Raw genomic sequence first — 22,359 nt, 5'->3', positions numbered from 1 at the left:
ACAGGTAGATTTTCTCATCAGTAGAGTAGCAATGGGAGATACTAGAATGTTCCGTAAAATCATATCTACTTAGCATTACATCCGGACAGTCAGGAACATTGGATACCATCTGTGTCTACCCACTATTCTAACAATGAACGGTCTCTCCACATTCATTTACTCCTCTATACGGTTATTACTGGGAATGACACTATGATGACTTTTCTTCTGGGAGACACAGATCACATGTGACTGATATTGCAGTGTGAATATAAACTTATATTTTTTCTGTATTTTTCTGACCTTACATTGTGGGTTATGAGGTGTTTTGGGCTTGTTTTTTTGTATCCTTTATTTTTAACTTTCCAGTTGGTTAATTGGGATTCCAATATAAGCCCATATATCCTGGGAAGTGTCAGGTTCTGGGATTTAATTATATTTTTTAATAACAATTTCATTCACGATTATTCACTTAACTTATTGTTCATTACATTTTCTCAAAATAACATATTTCTCTTTTTTTACACATCCTAATACTGATTTATTTATATTTCAAAGAAAACATTTCTAGGAGTGTATACACTTCACAACAAACACTTTTCCATATATTTTATTATCCATCACTGTTTTTTAAGCTGCTTTTATCGTTATAACTTTACCATATCACTTTTTATTCTCTTTTCTTATCCGTTGCACTTTCACTGGCCACTTGGTGGTGTCACATTTGGCTCTTTTCACATGCATTGTTTTGTTTCCTGACACCACTCACTGTCACCCCTAGATTGATTCCTATAGAATTATAGATCCGTGTCCCTCGTGATGTAAAAACTGTATGAAGTATATAGTTTGAAGTCTGGGATCTGCATATATGTGGCTAGTTTTGTTTCGGATAACATGATACATGATTTTAGTTTTTTTTGTCTAGTCTCGCTTGAATATAGATCAATATTAATTAGTCTCCTGATGACGCCTTTGGTGAGGACGATGAAACCCGTAGAAATGAGAGGCTTGGAGAGTGAGTGTGTATACATCACCTCACCCTATATACTGAGATGTAGGGTACATGTTTTTTTCTATTAGTCACCTACTGACTAACCTTCAGGGGGTGAATTATGGGTATAGTTTTACATTTGGAATTAATAAGGTTTATATTTATCCTTTTGTCAGCAAACATGAGGAATGACAAGAGACAACCCATTTAAGAAGATTTAATTTTGGTTAAAACTATTCCAACATTATGAACATAAAAAGTCTTCTCCCCTTTGTTATGTCTCTGATGTTTATTAACAGTTGATTTCCAAGTAAAATATTTCCCACATTAAGAAAATAAAAAAGGCTTCTCATCTGTGTGACTGCTCTGATGGCGATGAAGAAGCGCTTTCTGGTTAAAATGTTTCCCACATTCTGAACATGAAAATGGCTTCTCCCCTGTGTGAGTTCTCTGGTGCTTAACAAAATTTGATTTATTGTTAAAGCATTTCCCACATTCTGAACATGAAAAAGGCTTCTCTCCTGTGTGAGTTATTTGGTGGATAACAAAATGTGATTTATGTACAAAACATTTCCCACATTCTGAACATGAATATAGTTTCTCCCCTGTGTGAGTTCTCTGGTGCTTAACACAATGTGATTTATTGTTAAAACATTTCCCACATTCTGAACATGAAAAAGCCTTCTCCCCTGTGTGAGTTCTCTAGTGGGTAACCAATTGTGATTTCTGTGCAAAAGATTTCCCACATTCTGAACAGGAAAAAGGCTTCTCCCCTGTGTGAGTTCTCTGGTGGGTAACAAAATTTGATTTCTGTGCAAAATATTTCCCACATTCTGAACAGGAAAAAGGCTTCTCCACTGTGTGAGTTCTCTGGTGCTTAACATAATCTGATTTCTTGTTAAAACATTTCCCACATTCTGAACATGAAAATGGCTTCTTTCCTTTAGGAGCAGTTTGTTTTTTAATGCCTCTTTTGTGACTTTGATTTTCCTTAGGCCTGTTTCACACTTCCGTTTTTGTGTCCGCCAAACGGATCCGTTTCCGTTTTTTTGACGGAAACTGATGCAAACGGATCCGTTTTTTTAAAAACGGATCCGTTTTTTTGACGGATCCGCGGTAACCGTAATGGAAGTCTATGGGACAAAAAAAACGGATCCTGCAAAAAATGGCGGATCCGTTTTTTTACGGAAAACAACGGATTTTGACGGATTTGAAAAAACGGAAGTGTGAAACAGGCCTTAATAGTCAGTAATGAATCAGAAGATGGGACCTGTTTCATAGGATCAGATGACAGATCTTTGCTGTGAATGGATGATGATATATCTGGAGTAATAGCTATCACTTCAGTTGTATCTTGTAGGATCTCAAGATCATCAGATTTAAAAATTGAAGATGTCAGCTGTCCCTCTGATCTCCTGCTACAGTCATCTGCGAAGATAAAAAAAAAAAAAATGTTAATAAAATATTAAGTTTTATATTTTTGAACATTTCTACTTAAACTGTACATAAAAATGGCAACCTATGTAAAAAACTTTAATTATTTACCAAGACAATGACAGTTCACAGTCTAATAGAAAACCTTGTTGGATGAACCAGCAGTGTGTGGTGTTCAACTGTTTGTTCATTCTGCCTCCCAAATATCAAATATAAAGAAACCAATCAATGTTATGTAGGCGAAAATAATACCAATTCTCATCTCACAAAAAACAAGTCCCCACTCAGGTCCATCATCTGTAAACACTATTAGTGGCTCAAAGGCTGTTGAAAAGCAACAAGGTTTCCATAAACCAATCCAGTTATATCCGCTTTCACTTCAGAGTCTTGCAATGTGCGCAAACAACATTTAGGATTAGAGTTGAGCGAAACGGGTCGAAAAATTTCAAAAGTCGCCGACTTTGGGCAAAGTCGGGTTTCATGAAACGAAACCCGACCCTAGGATGAGGTCGGCCACGAGGTCGGCGACTTGCGCGCCAAAGTCGCGTTTCAAAAGTTTGTTTTGCGCTCTTTTTCAGCCAATCAGGATCCACGGACACTGTGGGCAACGTGATGACATAGGCACGGGTCACCACCATCTTTCAGAAGGGCATGCAAGTGATTGGCTTGCTTTGGTGGGCGTCACAGGGGGTATAAAAGGGCGTGCACACCGACCGCCATCTTACTTCTGCCGATCTCAGTATAGGGAGAGGTTGCTGCTGATTCTGTAGGGAGAGTGTTAGGCAGGGAAGAAAAAAAAACTGCTTCTGCTGCTAGCGATTGTGCCTGTACAACACACCAGTCACTGTGTGTGCAGTGCAAGGGGAGGCTATATTGTGGTGTATCAGTGGTGTTGGTTGTTGGGCTGCCTTCTAAGGCTTCCTGACAGCTGGCGTTGCTGTTTACCCACTGCTCTGCAAACTGCTTTTTTAAAAGCAATCCCAATTTTTTTTTTTGTCCTGCTGAGGTACTGAGCTGCAAACTGCTTTTTTAAAAGCAATCCCAATTTGTTTTTTTTTGTCCTGCTGAGGTACTGAGCGTGCATTTTTTCACACCATACAGCGGTGTACGCTCCTCACACAGTACCGTGTAACGGCTGTTATCACAGCCACAGTGAAGCTATCTGTGTCACTCTGTGAGAATAAGTCGAGGACATGTTCCGTTCTTACAGACCTGTACTCTAGGGAGATTCCTACTCTGCCCAATTCTACATACACCTTGTAGTTTGTGATACACTAGCCAATTTCTGCCTGTGACATAGCACTCAGATATTCAGTGGGCCTCACACAATCCAAAAGTGTCCAGTGTCTGCAGAAATTCAAAATCTCACTTATCCTCTAGTCACTTTGGTCACAGCTGTGCCATCGAGCCTGTGACATAGCGCTCAGATATTCAGTGGGCCTCACACAATCCAAAAGTGTCCAGTGTCCACAAGTGTCTGCAGAAATTCAAAATCTCACTTATCCTCTAGTCACTTTGGTCACAGCTGTGCCATCGAGCCTGTCACATAGCGCTCAGATATTTAGTGGGCCTCACACAATCCAAAAGTGTCCAGTGTCCACAAGTGTCTGCAGAAATTCAAAATCTCACTTATCCTCTAGTCACTTTGGTCACAGCTGTGCCATCGAGCCTGTCACAAAGGGCTCAGATATTCAGTGGGCCTCACACAATCCAAAAGTGTCCAGTGTCCACAAGTGTCTGCAGAAATTCAAAATCTCACTTATCCTCTAGTCACTTTGGTCACAGCTGTGCCATCGAGCCTGTCACATAGCGCTCAGATATTCAGTGGGCCTCACACAATCCAAAAGTGTCCAGTGTCCACAAGTGTCTGCAGAAATTCAAAATCTCACTTATCCTCTAGTCACTTTGGTCACAGCTGTGCCATCGAGCCTGTGACATAGCGCTCAGATATTCAGTGGGCCTCACACAATCCAAAAGTGTCCAGTGTCCACAAGTGTCTGCAGAAATTTAAAATCTCACTTATCCTCTAGTCACTTTGGTCACAGCTGTGCCATCGAGCCTGTCACATAGCGCTCAGATATTCAGTGGGCCTCACACAATCCAAAAGTGTCCAGTGTCCACAAGTGTCTGCAGAAATTCAAAATCTCACTTATCTTCTAGTCACTTTGGTCACAGCTGTGCCATCGAGCCTGTCACATAGCGCTCAGATATTCAGTGGGCCTCACACAATCCAAAAGTGTCCAGTGTCCACTAGTGTGAGCAGAAATTCAAAATCTCCCCTGTCCTATAGACACCTTGTACCTTGTTTTACATTACTATATAGTTTGTTGGATTTTGTCTACATTTTTACCAAAAATGAGGAAGGCTGGTGGAAGAGGCCGTGGAATTGGGCGGGGGTTGGCAGCTGGTAATGATGGTGTTGGTGGTGGATCTGATGGTAGTGGCAAGAGCAAAATAGGACCAAATGCAGGTGTTGAGCCTGCGTCATCGTCTGGCTCCATAAGGCTTCGAAGGCTTAGTTTTCTAGGAGTTGGCAAACCGCTTTTAAAGCCAGAGCATCAGGAAAAAGTTTTGTCTTACATTGCTGACTCAGCCTCCAGCTCTATCGCCTCCTCTTCTTCAGTTGTAAAAAGTAAAAGCACTGAGTCGTCATTGGAGGCTCATGTTCATGAAACACACCTTTCCTTGTGTCCTTCACCCCAACCAAGATTGAAGGATGACGCAGGCCATACTACTGATTACTCGATGGAGCTGTTTTCACATACCATGCCTGGATTATCAAGTCAAATGGTGAATTACCCAGGCCAAGATGAATCTGACATGGAGTGCACTGATGCACAGCCGCTGATGGATGATTCTGCTGGTACATTCACTCAGAGCACTACATTGTCCTCGCAGTGTACAGAGCCAGATTCTGACCCTGATGAGACTCAGGTGCCCCTTCCCGCACACTATACCACCATACACGGTGACACAGAGGAAGGTGCACATGACATTGAAAAGGAGGTGATAGATGACCCAGTTGTTGACCCAGATTGGCATCCATTGGGGGAAGAGGGTGCTGCTTCCAATAGCTCAGATGAGGAGCATCCACAGCAGACATCGACATCGCAACAGCTGTTATCTGGCAGGCCCGGAGCACTCCAAAGACAGGTTCCAAAAATCAAAAGAGTTGCTGGACAGCTTGTCCAGAGGGTCAAAAGATCACAGCGTGCTAGGCCGCAAAATGTCTGCCAAAGTAGGAAGAGTGCAGTGTGGCACTTTTTTGAACAAAATCCTCATGATCAGGCCAAGGTTATCTGTAAGAAGTGCGCAAAGACCTTTAGCCGAGGGAAAAATCTGAAAAATTTGAATACCAGTTGCATGCTTAGACATTTAGCCAGCATGCACTTGCAAGCGTGGACACAACACCAAACCTCAAGTGCCACATGTGCAACTGATCACAACGAAGGTAGTCAGCAACGCTACATTGTTTCCCCCACTGTAAGCCCACCGGTTAGCACAGCAGCAAATGTTGAGGTGTCGTTGCAAGGCCACAGCAGTCAGGGAATCCCACTGTTATATCAACGAAAGACTGATTCTAGGCCATCAGAAAGAACACCAACTCCATCACCATCATCAACCCTCTCTCAGTCCGCCCTGTCCACCGCTACTTCCACCATATGCAGCTCTCAAGTCCAGCTCACCCTCCCAGACACTATGAATAGGTCAAGAAAGTACTCAGTCTCTCATCCACGTACACTGGGTTTGAACGCCCACATTGCCAAACTAATCTCGTTTGAGATGATGCCCTTTCGGTTGGTGGAAAGCGCAGCTTTCCGCGAACTCATGGCCTATGCAGTACCACGCTATGACCTACCCAGTCGCCACTTCTTCTCTCGCAAAGCCATCCCAGCCCTCCACCATCATGTGAAAGACCGCATTGTCCATGCACTCAAGCAGTCAGTGAGCGGAAAGGTGCACCTAACAACTGATGCATGGTCGTCGGCATGGCCAGGGCCGTTACGTGTCCATCACTGCGCACTGGGTTAATGTGGTGGATGCAGGGTCCACAGGGGACATCGGTGGTGGGACAGTGCTGCCTAGCCCACGGTATAGGAAACAGTTGGCTGTAGGCGTTCGACCCTCCTCCAGAAGCGAAAACTCGTCCAGAGCGCAGTCGTACGAGCACTCCATCTGCAGCTGCCACTGTTGCACACGAGGTGTCCCCCTATCGAGCAGCTAGTGGAAAGCGTCAGCAGGCTGTGTTGCAGATGATGTGTTTGGGCGACAGACACACCGCCGAGGTGCTGGCCGAGTACTTTCAGCGACAAACTGAGTCATGGCTGGGCAGTGTACATCTTGAGGCAGGCAAGGTAGTTAGTGATAACGGCCGTAATTTTGTGGCAGCCATAGCCCTTTCAAAACTCAGCCACATACCTTGCTTGGCTCACACCTTGAACCTGGTGGTGCAGTGCTTCCTCAAAAATTATCCGGAGTTAACAGCCCTGCTCCAGAAGGTGCGAAGACTGTGCGCGCACATCCGCCGGTCGCCTGTACACTCCGTTCGTATGCAGAAGCTGCAGCGATTGCTCCACCTTCCCAACCACCGCCTCATTATCGACATTGCAACAAGGTGGAACTCCACCCTGCACATGGTGGAGCGGCTGTGCGAGCAGAGGCAGGCCATAATGCATTTGTGGGAGGATACACGGCCAGGCACTTTGAGAGCAGACATGGAGTTGACAGGTGTGCAGTGGTCAAAGCTGAAAGACCTCTGTAAAGTCCTTCAGTGTTTTGAGGAATGCACACGGCTGGTAAGCGCAGACGACGCCATCCTAAGCATGAGCATCCCACTTTTGCGTCTGCTCATGCAAACTTTGACGCACCTTAAGGAGCAGGCTTCTGCAGCCAATGTTGATGAGGAGGAAGAGGAGGAGGGAATCCTTGATGACATTCAGCCATTGTCTGCTCAGGGACCTCTCCTGGACGAGGTGGAGGAAGAAGAGGAGGAGGAGGATGATGGGGATGATTACTTAGGGGAGGAGGATGCATCTCGTGGGGCAAGTGAAAATGTTGGCGTGGCAAGGTCTGGTACAGGGTTTGTGCATGACTGGAGGGATGTGGATTTGCCAGAAAGTGCTCCTCCAACCAGCACTCGCAGTGCATCATTGACACCGGGAACATTGGCCCACATGTCAGATTATGCCTTGCAGATCCTAAAAAGGGACCCCCGCATTGCCAAAATGATGAACGATGACGACTACTGGTTGGCCAGCATCCTGGATCCACGCTATAAAGGCAAATTACAAAACATCATGCCACAGGAGAACCTTGACCTAATATTGGCTAATAAACAAGCAACTCTGGTAAATCGGTTGCTTGAGGCATTCCCAGCACACAGCAGCGGTGATGGTTCTCACACGAGCCGTACGGGCCGGGGTCAGCTTGGCAGAGGTGTTCGTGGTGCACACAGCAGAAGTGGCGTTGGAGACAGGGGTTTCATGACAATGTTGTGGACTGATTTTTCAAGTACCGCTCACACAACTGGTAATACTGCATCGATGGAAAGTGACAGGAGACAGCAGTTGTCAACTATGGTTACAAACTACTTTTCCTCCCATATCGATGTTCTCCCACACAGGTCATTCCCCTTTGACTATTGGGCCGCTAAACTGGACACCTGGCCTGAATTGGCACAATATGCCTTACAGGAGCTCGCTTGCCCAGCTGCAAGTGTGCTATCGGAAAGAGTCTTCAGTGCAGCTGGATCAATCCTGACAGAAAAAAGGACCCGTCTGTCAACCCAAAATGTGGATGATCTAACCTTCATTAAAATGAACCACGCATGGGTTTCCAAGGATTTTGTCCCACCTTCCCCTGATGACACATAGGGTGACAGAAAAATGGCTTGCTTTGGTCCACCTATTCCTGGGTCTTGACCTATTTCACCTTTTGCATCAGCTGAATGTCCAACATCAACATATGCCACTTTCTAAAACTCCCTAACTGTGCTGCCTCCCCCCCCATGGCCGGGGTCACCACCTAGCGCACGACACCGTGCGAGTGCCGTTGCCCTGGACAGGTGGGTAGGCCGAATCTTGGGCGCGGGCACTGGCACAGGGTCCCTCATAGTGCAATCAAGTGTCTCTGACGGTGGTGGTGCACACCCGCCGTCAGACACACCGCCGTACTATGAGGGGCCCAGTGCCAGTACCGACGCCCACGAGTGGGCCCCCCTTGCTTGGGCGGGGCCCCAGCATTTGCAATCTTTACCTCTCCCTGCTCCTCCGCTGTGTAGTCTGGGCCGTCAAATCCATACTGGGCCTGACACCGTTTGAGACTGCCTCCTGATGTATAGACATATATTTTGAATGTGTACGCTATCCATACATGTTATCTGGGGATACGGTACCCTTTCTAACCTTTGTGCAATCACGTGCAATCCATACTGGGCCTAACACCGTCTGAGCCTGCCTCCTGATGTATAGACATATTTTGAATGTGTACGCTATCCATACATGTTATCTGGGGATACGGTACCCTTTCTCACCTTTGTGCAATCACGTGCAATCCATACTGGGCCTAACACCGTCTGAGCCTGCCTCCTGATGTATAGACATATATTTTGAATGTGTATGCTATCCATACATGTTATCTGGGGATACGGTACCCTTTCTCACCTTTGTGCAATCACGTGCAATCCATACTGGGCCTAACACCGTCTGAGCCTGCCTCATGATGTATAGACATATATTTTGAATGTGTACGCTATCCATACATGTTATCTGAGGATACGGTACCCTTTCTAACCTTTGTGCAATCACGTGCAATCCATACTGGGCCTAACACCGTCTGAGCCTGCCTCCTGATGTATAGACATATATTTTGAATGTGTACGCTATCCATATATGTTATCTGGGGATACGGTACCCTTTCTCACCTTTGTGCAATCACGTGCAATCCATACTGGGCCTGACACCGTCTGAGCCTGCCTCCTGATGTATAGACATATATTTTGAATGTGTACGCTATCCATACATGTTATCTGAGGATACGGAACCCTTTCTCACCTTTGTGCAATCACGTGCAATCCATACTGGGCCTGACACCGTCTGAGCCTGCCTCCTGATGTATAGACATATATTTTGAATGTGTATGCTATCGATACATGTTATCTGGGGATACGGTACCCTTTCTCACCTTTGTGCAATCACGTGCAATCCATACTGGGCCTAACACCGTCTGAGCCTGCCTCCTGATGTATAGACATATCTTTTTAATGTGTATGCTATCCATACATGTTATGCGGGGATACGGTACCCTTTCTAACCTTTGTGCAATCACGTGCAATCCATACTGGGCCTAACACCGTCTGAGCCTGCCTCCTGATGTATAGACATATATTTTGAATGTGTACGCTATCCATACATGTTATCTGGGGATACGGTACCCTTTCTCACCTTTGTGCAATCACGTGCAATCCATACTGGGCCTAACACCGTCTGAGCCTGCCTCCTGATGTATAGACATATATTTTGAATGTGTACGCTATCCATACATGTTATCTGGGGATACGGTACCCTTTCTCACCTTTGTGCAATCACGTGCAATCCATACTGGGCCTAACACCGTCTGAGCCTGCCTCCTGATGTATAGACATATATTTTGAATGTGTACGCTATCCATACATGTTATCCGGGGATATGGTACCCTTTCTAACCTTTGTGCAATCACATGCAATCCATACTGGGCGTGAGAACGGCTGGCGAGCTGTTAAGCAAGCTACAGCACCTGTGGTTTGCACACGTAAGTTTTTCATTTTTTCAGGAATGACGGTTAGGCCTAATTCCGGAACTGCAGTTGACCTGCACTTACTGGGAAATCATTGTTCGCGGGTAATAATTGTAATCACAGATCCCCATCACTAACATTGTTCAGCGGGTTATCTGCACCTGTAAGCGACAAACGCTGGCCTTTTCAGTGTAGCGCACATGCAGCCACGGACATGTAATGGCATGACACACCAGTTATTGGCCAATCTCATGTGCCAGAGCCTCACGTGTCCCTCTAGTAAGCCGGACTTGGACCGCGGGGCATGACGGAGTCTCGTTCGTTAACGGAATTAAGCTTGCAATGTGTGCATCTGTTCTGTAGCTGGCATGGTTGAGGTTTCCCAGGTGGAGTCGAATTTAACTGTAGGCTCCACTCCTGGTGGTGCCCTTCTGGACATTCCTTTAAGGTTCAGCTTTGCAACCATACTGCCCACGTAAAACAAACACTTTGCCTTCATGAACGCTGTTTGGAGGGTCATGACTCGTGGGAATAACGCCGCCCAATCAGTTAACCTGCTAGAGAGATCGTTCGTTGCTCCCAAGCATGACATCACACTCCCTAGGAAGCAGGTAATGCCACTGTGGCGACCGTACTCCTGGGGGCGACACAAGTGCACTGATGCCCAGCCACTGCTCGATGAATCTGCTGGTACATTGACCCAGACCACTACATTCCCCTCGCACGCTACACGGCCTGAATCTGACCCTGATGAAACTCAGGTTACCCTTCCCATATACAGTTCCATCTTACACGGTGACAAAGAGGAAGCTGAAGATGAAAGTGCAGGTTCGGCCCACCCGCCATCAGACACACCACCGTACTATCAGGGGCTCTGTGCCAGTGCCGTCGCCAACGAGTGGGCCCCCCCTGCTTGCTCAAGATCACAGCACTTGCAAAGTTGAAATACTGTGCAGTGAGATGGAAGATGGGGACGACGAGGAGTCCAGACAAGTACAGGGATTCCCTAGCGAGGAGACTTATTTGATTTTTTTCAATGTTGGGACAGCAATTTTTGGGGAGCACTATACTCTGGAGAATGATAGATGGGGCCCACCATACACTGGAACATTCCAAAGGTGGACATCAGACACTGGAGCAGCATTTACAGGGCCCATTATACACTAGAGCATTAGAAATGGGGCCCATTATGTTTGGAGCATTATTTGGGCCCATAAGACAGTGGAGCTTCATCCATGGGGACCAACATATACTGTAGCATTATGTGGAGCTCATCATATACTGTTTCAAACATTATATGGGACCAATGATTCTGTATGGAGAAATAGATGGGCCTCGTCATGAGATGTAAAAAGTGAAGTATTTTTCATTGTACTATATACCGCTATTTCTCTGCCGTATCGGAGCATGATGAGTTGTGGTATGTGTTAAAGGGGCGCTCTTTCTCCCAGGGCACATGAAAACCTGGAGCCAGCCCTCCCCCCACAACTGTAGCCAAATAACCCCCATTTTTCAGTGCATAACTTGTATTATGAAGTTAATTAAGGTTGACAAGCTTAAGTAAGAAGAATTGATGCTTTTGGCATTCAAATGGGCACTGTTGGTGTGTTTCCTGTACTCCTCTCACTGCTGACTTTTATTCCCCATTGACTTACATTGGGTTTCGTGTTTCGGGACGACCCCGACTTTTCCCTATCATCGGACGATCTTGCTCGACCCGACTTTTGGAAAAGTCGGGTTTCACGAAACGAAACGCGACCCTAAAAAACCAAAAGTCGCTCAACTCTATTTAGGATCCCTGTATTTAGTAATATTATAGTGAGAAGAATCCACTTAATTTGCGGTGTGTGTCTCCTGGAGCACAATCTGGGCACTCTGTGGTGGGTAATAAAATGGAAAATGTGTAATTTTCACTCTCCAACATCCACTGCGTGTTAATTTGCAGAAAGTGGCTGTGGAGTCAAAATATTCACTCCTCCTAAGGATTATAACCCTCAGTGAATTAATTTATAAAATAGAATCACTTTATGGGGATTTCGATTGTTCTGGTTTTCTGTCATTTAGTTATGTTAGGTCTAGTGTTGAGCATTCCGATACTGCAAATATCGGGTATCGGCTGATATTCGCTTTATCGGAGTTCCGATATTTTTACACTATCGAATACCGGAATCGGAAGTTCCCATAATACATGAGCCAGTTGTGTTAGCCATGTTAACTAATGGCATGGCTGTGATTGACTGCTGAAATGATGTCATCATGATGCGCGGTTTGTGCGGGCCTGCCGGGGGTCTGTGCGGGCCTGCCGGGGGTTGTGTGTGTGTGCAGGCATCATCCGACGGGACTGCAAGTCCCATCGGGCTATGCCTGCTACAATGACAGTGATTGACACATTAGCCAATGATGAGACAGTAGTAGTCCCATCATCCGGCTAATGTGTTGAATGTAAAAAAAAAAAAAACTATACATACTACATACATACAACATGCATACATACTACATTCATACATACTATATATACTACATTCATACAACATACATACTTACTACATATATACTACATTCATACAACATACATACATACTACATATATACACAACATTCATACAACATACATACTACATTCATACAACATACTACATATATACTACATTCATACATACTACATATATACACACAACATTCATACAACATACATACATACTACATTCATACAACATACATACTACATATATACTACATTCATACAACCATACATACTACATTCATACAACATACATACTACATAATACATACTTACTACATATATACTTCATTCATACAACATACAATACATACATATAGACATACAGTACATATAACATAGAGTACATACTCACCATCACTTGTCACTTTGATCCCCGAAGCCAGTGTCATCTGTAAAAAATATTAAAATAACAAACAACCAATATACTCTGTGATCCGCAGAAATCCACTAGTGTCCCACGACGATCTCCTGCAGTGCATCACTGAGAGGTTACTATAGTTCACTAGTCTCACTTTATGGCAAAAGCTGCGTGGGAACTTTCTCACACAGCAATGCCAAAAGTGAGACTAGGGACTATTTTTTTTACAGTGGCGGAGGAATGCCTACCTCCCGTCATTGTATTCCTGGAGCCCCTAGAGGGCAGTCGCATCAGCTGATGCTGCTGCTCTCCACGGGAGATCGTCGTGGGACACTCGTGGATTTCTGCGGACCAGGGAGTATATTGGTTGTTTGTTATTTTAATATTTTTTATAGATGACACTGGCTTCGGGGATCAAAGTGACAAGTGATGGTGAGTATGTACTCTGTTATACAGTTCACTGCGCACGGTAGACACAGGAACACTCAGGTCTTTGGAGATGGACTTGTAGCCTTGAGATTGCTCATGCTTCCTCACAATTTGGTTTCTCAAGTCCTCAGACAGTTCTTTGGTCTTCTTTCTTTTCTCCATGCTCAATGTGGTACACACAAGGACACAGGACAGAGGTTGAGTCAACTTTAATCCATGTCAACTGGCTGCAAGTGTGATTTAGTTATTGCCAACACCTGTTAGGTGCCACAGGTAAGTTACAGGTGCTGTTAATTACACAAATTAGAGAAGCATCACATGATTTTTCGAACAGTGCCAATACTTTTGTCCACCCTCTTTTTTATGTTTGGTGTGGAATTATATCCAATTTGGCTTTAGGACAATTCTTTTTGTGTTTTTTCATTTAAGACAAATTAAATGAAGATAATAATATCAAAGAATTTGTGTTTGCAATCATTTTCAGGAAGAAACTGAGTATTATCTGACAGAATTGCAGGGGTGTCAATACTTTTGGCCACAACTGTATGTACTGTATGTCTATGTGAATGTATTGTATGTAGTATGTATGTTGTATGTATGTAGCATGTTGTATGAATGTAGTATATATGTAGTATGTATGCTTTTTTTTTTTTTTTACATTCAACACATTAGCCGGATGATGGGACTACTACTGTCCCATCATTGGCTAATGTGTCAATCACTATCATTGTAGCAGGCATCACCCGATGGGACTTGTAGTCCCATCGGACGATGCCTGCACACACACACAACCGACAGGCCCACACACACAACCTACAGGCCCGCACAGACCCCCGGCCGGCCCGTACAGACCCCCGGCAGGCCTGCACAGACCCCCGGCAGGCCCGCACAGACCCCCTACAGGCCCACACAGACCCCCGGCAGACCCGCACAGACCTCCGGCAGGCCCGCACAGACCCCGCCTGCACACACACACACACACACGCACAGCCTCCGCCCACACTCTTCCCCCCTCCCGAACTGGATGTGCAAGGAAAGAAAGGGTTTATTTTCATTCCGATATTTGTGCCCCATTGACTTGCATGGGTTTCCGGTATCTGAATCGGCGATACCCGATATTTTTGGGGTATCGGTACGATCCAATCCGATCCTATATTTCCCGATATCGGAAGGTATCGCTCAACACTAGTTAGGGCTTCTGCATATGGTGTGTCCAATCTCATCTGGGATCTGTTCCTGCTGTCCAGCTGGAGTAATCTGCTCCCTACTTCAGCCAATTGGAAAGTACCACACCTTACTAAAGCGCAAAGCACATGGCCGGAATCTGCCAGATACAGCGCTGTTCTCCTCTGGTTGAGTCCTCTGTGCTCAGCTTGCGGCTTGTGTATTTGTTTCCTGCTGTGACCGTGGCCCGTTTACTGACTACTCTTGTGTCTTCTGATTCTGTATTCTGTCCTTCTGGTTCTAACCCAGCTATCTGACTATTCTTCTTGCCATCTAACAGCACAGAATAGCAGGTAACACCATGGTCCAAGCCTAGGGGTCCCAGTGTAAGTCCAGATTCATGTAATGGTATTAAAGGGCGATGAGCAAGGCAATCCTTGGGATATGGAAAGCAGAGAAGATAGAGCCAAGCATGTTCATGGTGGACTTCTTTTGAGCTGCCAGGTGACCATGAACAGTGCTCCCAATACATTGTGTCTGCAAACTATTCCAGCTAGATCTTCATTCAAATAGCTAAATGGCGCTCCTTCCCTTCTGAACACTGCCATGTGCCCAGACAGTAGTGTACAATCGTATGTAGGGTATAGTGCGAAGCTGGAAAATAATTTGTAAGATCCAGTTGTTTTCTATTATCCTTTGTGAAGAATTTATCACCACATAAAGTGACACACGTCAGATATTAACCCCTTCACCCCCAAGGGTGGTTTGCACGTTCATGACCGGGCCAATTTTTACAATTCTGACCACTGTCCCTTTATGAGGTTATAACTCTGGAACGCTTCAACGGATCTAGGCGATTCTGAGATTGTTTTCTCGTGACATATTGTACTTCACTTTAGTGGTAAAAAATTTTCGCTATAACTTGCGTTTATTTATGAAAAAAAAACAGAAATATGGCAAAAATTTTGAAAATTTTGCAATTTTCAAACTTTGAATTTGTATGCCCTTAAAACAGAGAAATATGTGACACAAAATAGTTACTAAATAACATTTCCCACATGTCTACTTTACACCAGCACAATTTGGGAAACAACATTTTTTTTTGTTAGGAAGTTATAAGGGTTAAAATTTGACAAGCGATTTCTAATTTTTACAACAAAACTTACAAAACCATTTTTTTTAGGGACCACCTCACATTTGAAGTCACTTTGAGGGGTCTATATGGCAGAAAATACCCAAAAGTGACACCATTCTAAAAACTGCACCCCTGAAGCTACTCAAAACTACATTCAAGAAGATTATTAACCCTTCAGGTGCTTCACAGGAGCAGAAGCAACGTGGAAGGAAAAAATGAACATTTAACTTTTTAGTCACAAAAATAATATTTTAGCAACAATTTTTTTATTTTCCCAAGGGTAACAGGAGAAATTGGACCCCAAAAGTTGTTGTCAAATTTGTCCTGAGTACGCTGATACCCAATATATGGGGGGGAACCACTGTTTGGGCACAAGGCAGGGCTCAGAAGGGAAGGAGCCCCGTTTGACTTTTTCAACCTAAAATTGGCTGGAATTGAGATCGGACGCCATGTCGCGTTTGACGAGTGTCTGATGTGCCTAAACAGTGGAAACCCCCCACAAGTGACCCCATTTTGGAAACTAGACCCCCTAAGGAACTTATCTAGATGTGTGGTGACCACTTTGAACCCCCAAGGGCTTCACAGAAGTTTATAACACCCAGGCGTGAAAATAAAAAATCATATTTTTTCCACAAACATGATCATTTAGTCCCCAATATTTTGTTTTCCCAAGGGTAACAGGAGAAATTGGACCCCAAAAGTTGTTGTCAAATTTGTCCTGAGTACGCTGATACCCAATATATGGGGGGAACCACTGTTTGGGCACAAGGCAGGGCTCAGAAGGGAAGGAGCCCCGTTTGACTTTTTCAACCTAAAATTGGCTGGAATTGAGATCGGACGCCATGTCGCGTTTGACGAGTGTCTGATGTGCCTAAACAGTGGAAACCCCCCACAAGTGACCCCATTTTGGAAACTAGACCCCCTAAGGAACTTATCTAGATGTGTGGTGACCACTTTGAACCCCCAAGGGCTTCACAGAAGTTTATAACACCCAGGCGTGAAAATAAAAAATCATATTTTTTCCACAAACATGATCATTTAGTCCCCAATATTTTGTTTTCCCAAGGGTAACAGGAGAAATTGGACCCCAAAGGTTGTTGTCAAATTTGTCCTGAGTATGCTGATACCCAATATGTGGGGGGGAACCACTGTTTAGGCACATGGCAGGGCTCACAAGGGAAGGAGCCCCGTTTGACTTTTTCAACCTAAAATTGGCTGGAATTGAGATTGGACGCCATGTCACGTTTGACGAGCGTCTGATGTGCCTAAACAGTGGAAACCCCCCACAAGTGACCCCATTTTGGAAACTAGACCCCCTAAGGAACTTATCTAGATGTGTGGTGAGCACTTTGAACCCCCAAGGGCTTCACAGAAGTTTATAACACCCGGGCGTGAAAATATAAAATCCTGTTTTGTTCCCACATAAATGATCATTTAGTCCCCAATTTTTAATTTTCCCAAGAGTAACAGGAGAAATTGGACCCCAAAAGTTGTTGTCCAATTTGTCCTGAGTACCCTGATTTCCCACATGTGGGAGAAAACTACTGTTTGGGCACACGTCAGGGCTCGAAAGGGAAGTAATGACGTTTTGGAAAGCAGACTTTGATGGAATGGTCTGCGGGCGTCATGTTCCATTTGCAGAGCCCTTGATGTTCCTAAACAGTAGAAACCCCCAATAAGTGACCCCATTTTGGAAACTAGACCCCCTAAGGAACTTATCTAGATGTGTGGTGAGCACTTTGAACCCCTAAGTGTTTCACTAAAGATTATAATGCCCAGGCGTGAAAATATAAAATCCTGTTTTGTTCCCACATAAATGATCATTTAGTCCCCAATTTTTAATTTTCCCAAGAGTAACAGGAGAAATTGGACCCCAAAAGTTGTTGTCCAATTTGTCCTGAGTACCCTGATACCCCACATGTGGGAGAAAACTACTGTTTGGGCACACGTCAGGGCTCGAAAGGGAAGTAATGACGTTTTGGAAAGCAGACTTTGATGGAATGGTCTGCGGGCGTCATGTTCCATTTGCAGAGCCCTTGATGTTCCTAAACAGTAGAAACCCCCCATAAGTGACCCCATTTTGGAAACTAGACCCCCTAAGGAACTTATCTAGATGTGTGGTGAGCACTTTGAACCCCCAAGTGTTTCACTAAAGATTATAATGCCCAGGCGTGAAAATATAAAATCCTGTTTTGTTCCCACATAAATGATCATTTAGTCCCCAATTTTTAATTTTCCCAAGAGTAACAGGAGAAATTGGACCCCAAAAGTCGTTGTCCAATTTGTCCTGGGTACTCTGGTACCCCACATGTGGGAAAAAACTGTTTAGGCACACGTTGGGGCTCGAAAGGGAAGTAGTGTTGTTTTGGAATGCAGACTTTGATGGTCTGCTGGCGTCATGTTCCATTTGCAGAGTCCCTGATGTGCCTAAACAGGAAAAAAACCCACATATGACATCATTTTGGATACTAGACCCCCAATGAACAAATCTAGATGTGCCCCCAACTAATCTAATGTAAATTAGTAGTGCATGGAGGTGTGGTACAATTTGAAGCAATCCTTCATGCACAGGCCAGGTTTTTCGGGGCAGGTGTCGCACTGGTAAGTGGTGTCCCTGCGTATTCCTTTTTTGTAACACACTCGACACCTTTTTTGCGGCTTACCTTTTCTTGGGGTTGGCGGGACCACCCCCGGAAAATGCTGACCTGGGACAATACGAGCACCTTCAGTTCCTGAAGTACTGGGGCCCGCTCCTTCTTGAGCGCCAAACATCATGGCCTTAACCACTACCTCCTGGAAATGAAGGTACGCCGTATCGCTGGGGCATGCACATTGTGACAGCAGGAATGCTTTGAGCATTGCCATTTGGACGATGTGCACGGCCAGCTTTTTGTACCACACCTTGGCCTTCCTCAATGCATTGTACGGTTGGAGGAGTTGATCGGAGAGATCAACTCCCCCCATTTTTTTGTTGTACCCCACTACACATGTCGGTTTGAGGACCTGTGTAGAGGTACCCCGTACAGTGCAGAGGGTACTGCCATCACCGTGTATGGTGGTCAAGAGATGGACATCTCTCTTGTCCTTGTACTTGACCACCAGCAGGTGGTCGCTACATTGGGCTCTGCTCTCACCTTTTCGGAGCATCTGCCCAAGTAGCGTCTTCAGGAGGCCTCTCTGATTTTTGCGGACAGTACCGCAGGCTGCGGTACGTCGCTCAGAGAGGGATTTGTAGAGTGGGATGCTGGTATAAAAGTTATCAGTGTAGAGGTGATAACCTTTATCCAGCAGTGGGTGCACCAAATCCCACACAATTTTCCCACTCACTCCCAGGAAAGGAGGACACTCAGGGGGTTCAATCCGGGTGTCCTTCCCTTCGTAAACTCTAAACTTGTGGGTGTACCCTGAGGTACTCTCACACAACTTATAGAGTTTGATTCCGTACCTGGCCCTCTTACTGGGCAGGTATTGACGGAATCGCAGCCTTCCCTTGAAGTGAACCAAGGACTCATCCACGCAGATGTCCCTTTGGGGCACGTACACTTCAGCAAACTTTTTGTTGAAGTGTTCGATGACCGGCCGAACTTTGAACAGACGGTCAAAGTTGGGGTCATCTTGTGCGGGACACGCTGCATTATCAGTATAATGCAGAAACTTGTGGATGGCCTCAAAACGCGTCCGGGCCATGACCATTCGGAACACTGGAGTGTTGTATAAAATATCAACACTCCAATATTGCCGAATTTCCGGTTTCTTCAGTATCCCCATATGGAGGACCAGGCCCCAAAACTGCGTCATTTCAACTGCGTCTACAGGAGACCAGTTTGAAAATGTTGAACGCGGGTTTTGCTCCAAAAATTGACGAGCGTACAAATTAGTTTGCTCCACCATGAGGTTAACAAAATCCTCAGAGAAAAAGACTTTGAAAAAGTCAATTTCTGTGAGGCCGGTGGTGTCAAACTTGATTCCTGATTCTGCCACAAAATCAGGAATCAGTGGCTCGTAATTTTCGGGGGGCGAGGTCCATACGGGGAGCACTGGGTCAGCTGCGGGCATGGTGGGCGCTGCCTCATCTTCTGTCCTGGAGCGTCTGCGTGGCGGTTCCGCAGGACCCGAGGAGGAAGATGAGGAGGGAGAAGAGGAAGAAGAAGAGGATGAAGAATCCGAAAAATAAAGAAAAGTCGGATCGTCATCCAAATCGCTATCAGTTTCGGAGGCAAGTAAAGCATATGCCTCCTCCACTGAATAGCGCTGTTGGGATGAATTTGATGACATTTTTGTGTAAATATGGTGCTTGGGTGTACACTTTATTGAAAACTGTATGTGTACGTGAGGGGGGAGGAGTGATTGGTGTAAACTTTCTGTAAAGAAAAAGCTGTGGAAAAAAGTATAAAACAGCAGGCCCTAGCTGATAAGTGTCACTTATCAAAACTAGGCTGCTGGATGTGCGCACGGGGTGGCGCAAGGGGGGGTGGAAAAAAAAAAAAAGGAAAACGGCAAACTCTGATAAGTGAACTGTGTCACTTATCCAAGTTTCGCAGCTGCGGGATGTGTGTACGGAGGGGCTAAGGAAAAAAAAGCGAGCTCAAGTGTTGATCGGTGAACTGCGTCACCAATCAACGCTCGGCGGCTGCGCACGGAGGTGGCGCAAAAGTGGGGTGGAGGGGGGTAAAAATAGGGGGAAGGGGGATGGGGGGATTGGGGTGGAAGAAGAGAGATTGGGCAGGGATCAACAGTTAGGGTTGTAGTTAGGTGGCACAAAGGGGGGTGAAAAAAATGAAAAGCGGCAGGCACAAGCTTGGATAAGTGACGTGTGTCACTTATCCAACTTTTGCGGCTGCGGGATGTGTGTACGGAAGTGGCGCAAAAGGGGCTAAGGAAAAAAAAACGAGCTCAAGAGTTGATCGGTGAACCTCGTCACCAATCAACGCTCGGCAGCTGCGCACGGAGGTGGCGCAAAAGTGGGGTGGAGGGGGGTAAAAATAGGGGGAAGGGGGATGGGGGGATTGGGGTGGATGAAGATAGATTGGGCAGGGATCAACAGTTAGGGTTGTAGTTAGGTGGCACAAAGGGGGGTGAAAAAAATGAAAAACGGCAGGCACAAGCTTGGATAAGTGACGTGTGTCACTTATCCAACTTTTGCGGCTGCGGAATGTGTGAACGGAAGTGGCGCAAAGGGGGCTAAGGAAAAAAAAGCGAGCGCGAGTGTTGATCGGTGAACTGCGTCACCGATCAACGCTCGCCGGCTGCGCACGGAGGTGACGCAAAAGTGGGGTGGAGGGGGGTAAAAGGGGGGTAAGAGGGGGGGTGGAGGGGGGATGGGGGGATGAAGATAGATTGGGGGGGTGAAGATAGATTGGGCAGGGGATCAGGGATCAATTAACACTTACAATTGTAGTTTTCTTTCTTCTTCTTCTTCTTTCTTCTGCAGGGATTGTGATGCTACAAGCTGTGGCACCACAATACCCAGCACAGGAGCTCTTGCTGCGTCCGACTTCTCTGCAGGAATCCTCAGCTAGAGTGAGGACCCCTGCAGACAGGTCAGACAGGTCAGAGGCAGGTCAGGGGGCAGGTCACAGAGCGGTCACATCGCTGCTGTGACCTGTCATTGGTGGGATCGAATGATTACATCGATCCCACCAATCCCTGATCTGCCTGGTGACCATGGCAACTGCCTAGAATCGGAGCTCACAGCTCCGATTACTAGGCAGGTCATGCCCAGGTCACCAGCAGGGCACAGAGCGGTCACATGGTGACCGCAGCTGTGCCCTGTGGTTGGCGCGATCGCCGATCTAATCGATCGCGCCAGCCAACTCCTGCAGGCCCTACTGGGCCTGCATCAGGCTCCAGCATGATCGGTGCTAATATAGCACCGATCCTGGCCGGTACTGGCAGGGCACAGCGGCGATATAGCGCCGCTGTGCACTGCGATTGGCGCGATCGATCAGATCGGCGATCGCGCCAATCCGGGTGCTTTTTGCCGGTGCCTGGCGTTGCCAGGCACCGGCTCTAGGATCGAGTACATCGGTACTCGATCCCCGCCTAGGACATCATTGTTTCAGCCAAGCTGATTGGCTGAAACAATGAGAAACGCTGCGATTGGCTGTTCAGAATTGAACAGCCAATCACAGCGCTCTGGATGCCGGGGGGGCGGGATCGCAGCCCGGGATGCCGACGCCATCTTTTCTAAGGTGAGATGGCGTTGGAATTTTAATGCGATCACCGCGACTTTAGTCGCGGTATCGCATTAAAGGGCCCGACGTACTATCCCGTCCCCGGTCATACGGGCCCGGGTACCGTGGACGGGATAGTACGTCGGATGGCAGGAAGGGGTTAATAATGGGGCCTGATTAGGAACTACTGAAATGATCAAACTCCACAGTCTCCATCAGTACTAAATGAGTAACTAGTGGTGAAACCTCTCTGGTGTAATTAGAGTATGGGTCTCGGAGACTTCACAATCTATACTATCCTAAGCTCCAATATTTTCTGTCAGATGAGTTTCAAGAAGAAATATTAGGCATTTAAAGAGAACTGTGTATAAGGCCGGTTTCACACGTCCTGATATTTCC

At 45.9% G+C, this 22,359-nt stretch overlaps 1 protein-coding gene across 2 annotated transcripts in view; it reads right to left on the bottom strand.

Annotated features, from left to right (window-relative positions):
• Positions 1–1,171: 1,171 nt before the first annotated feature.
• Positions 1,172–22,359, bottom strand: part of LOC141047127 (uncharacterized) — a 91,640-nt gene continuing 70,452 nt past the window's right edge. For both annotated transcript variants that reach the window (XM_073542089.1, XM_073542087.1), the window contains exon 7: positions 1,172–2,398. In XM_073542089.1, the coding sequence (XP_073398190.1) occupies positions 1,962–2,398 (437 nt within the window). In that variant the 3' untranslated portion in view covers positions 1,172–1,961. The remainder of the gene's footprint in view (positions 2,399–22,359) is intronic.

The sequence above is a fragment of the Dendrobates tinctorius genome, unplaced genomic scaffold (assembly GCF_039654945.1).
Source record: "Dendrobates tinctorius isolate UK_male_01 unplaced genomic scaffold, ASM3965494v1 ptg000126l, whole genome shotgun sequence".
NCBI classification, from domain to species: Eukaryota; Metazoa; Chordata; class Amphibia; order Anura; family Dendrobatidae; genus Dendrobates; species Dendrobates tinctorius.
Note: the sequence above shows the minus strand (reverse complement) of the source record. Positions and strands in the feature narration are given on the sequence as shown.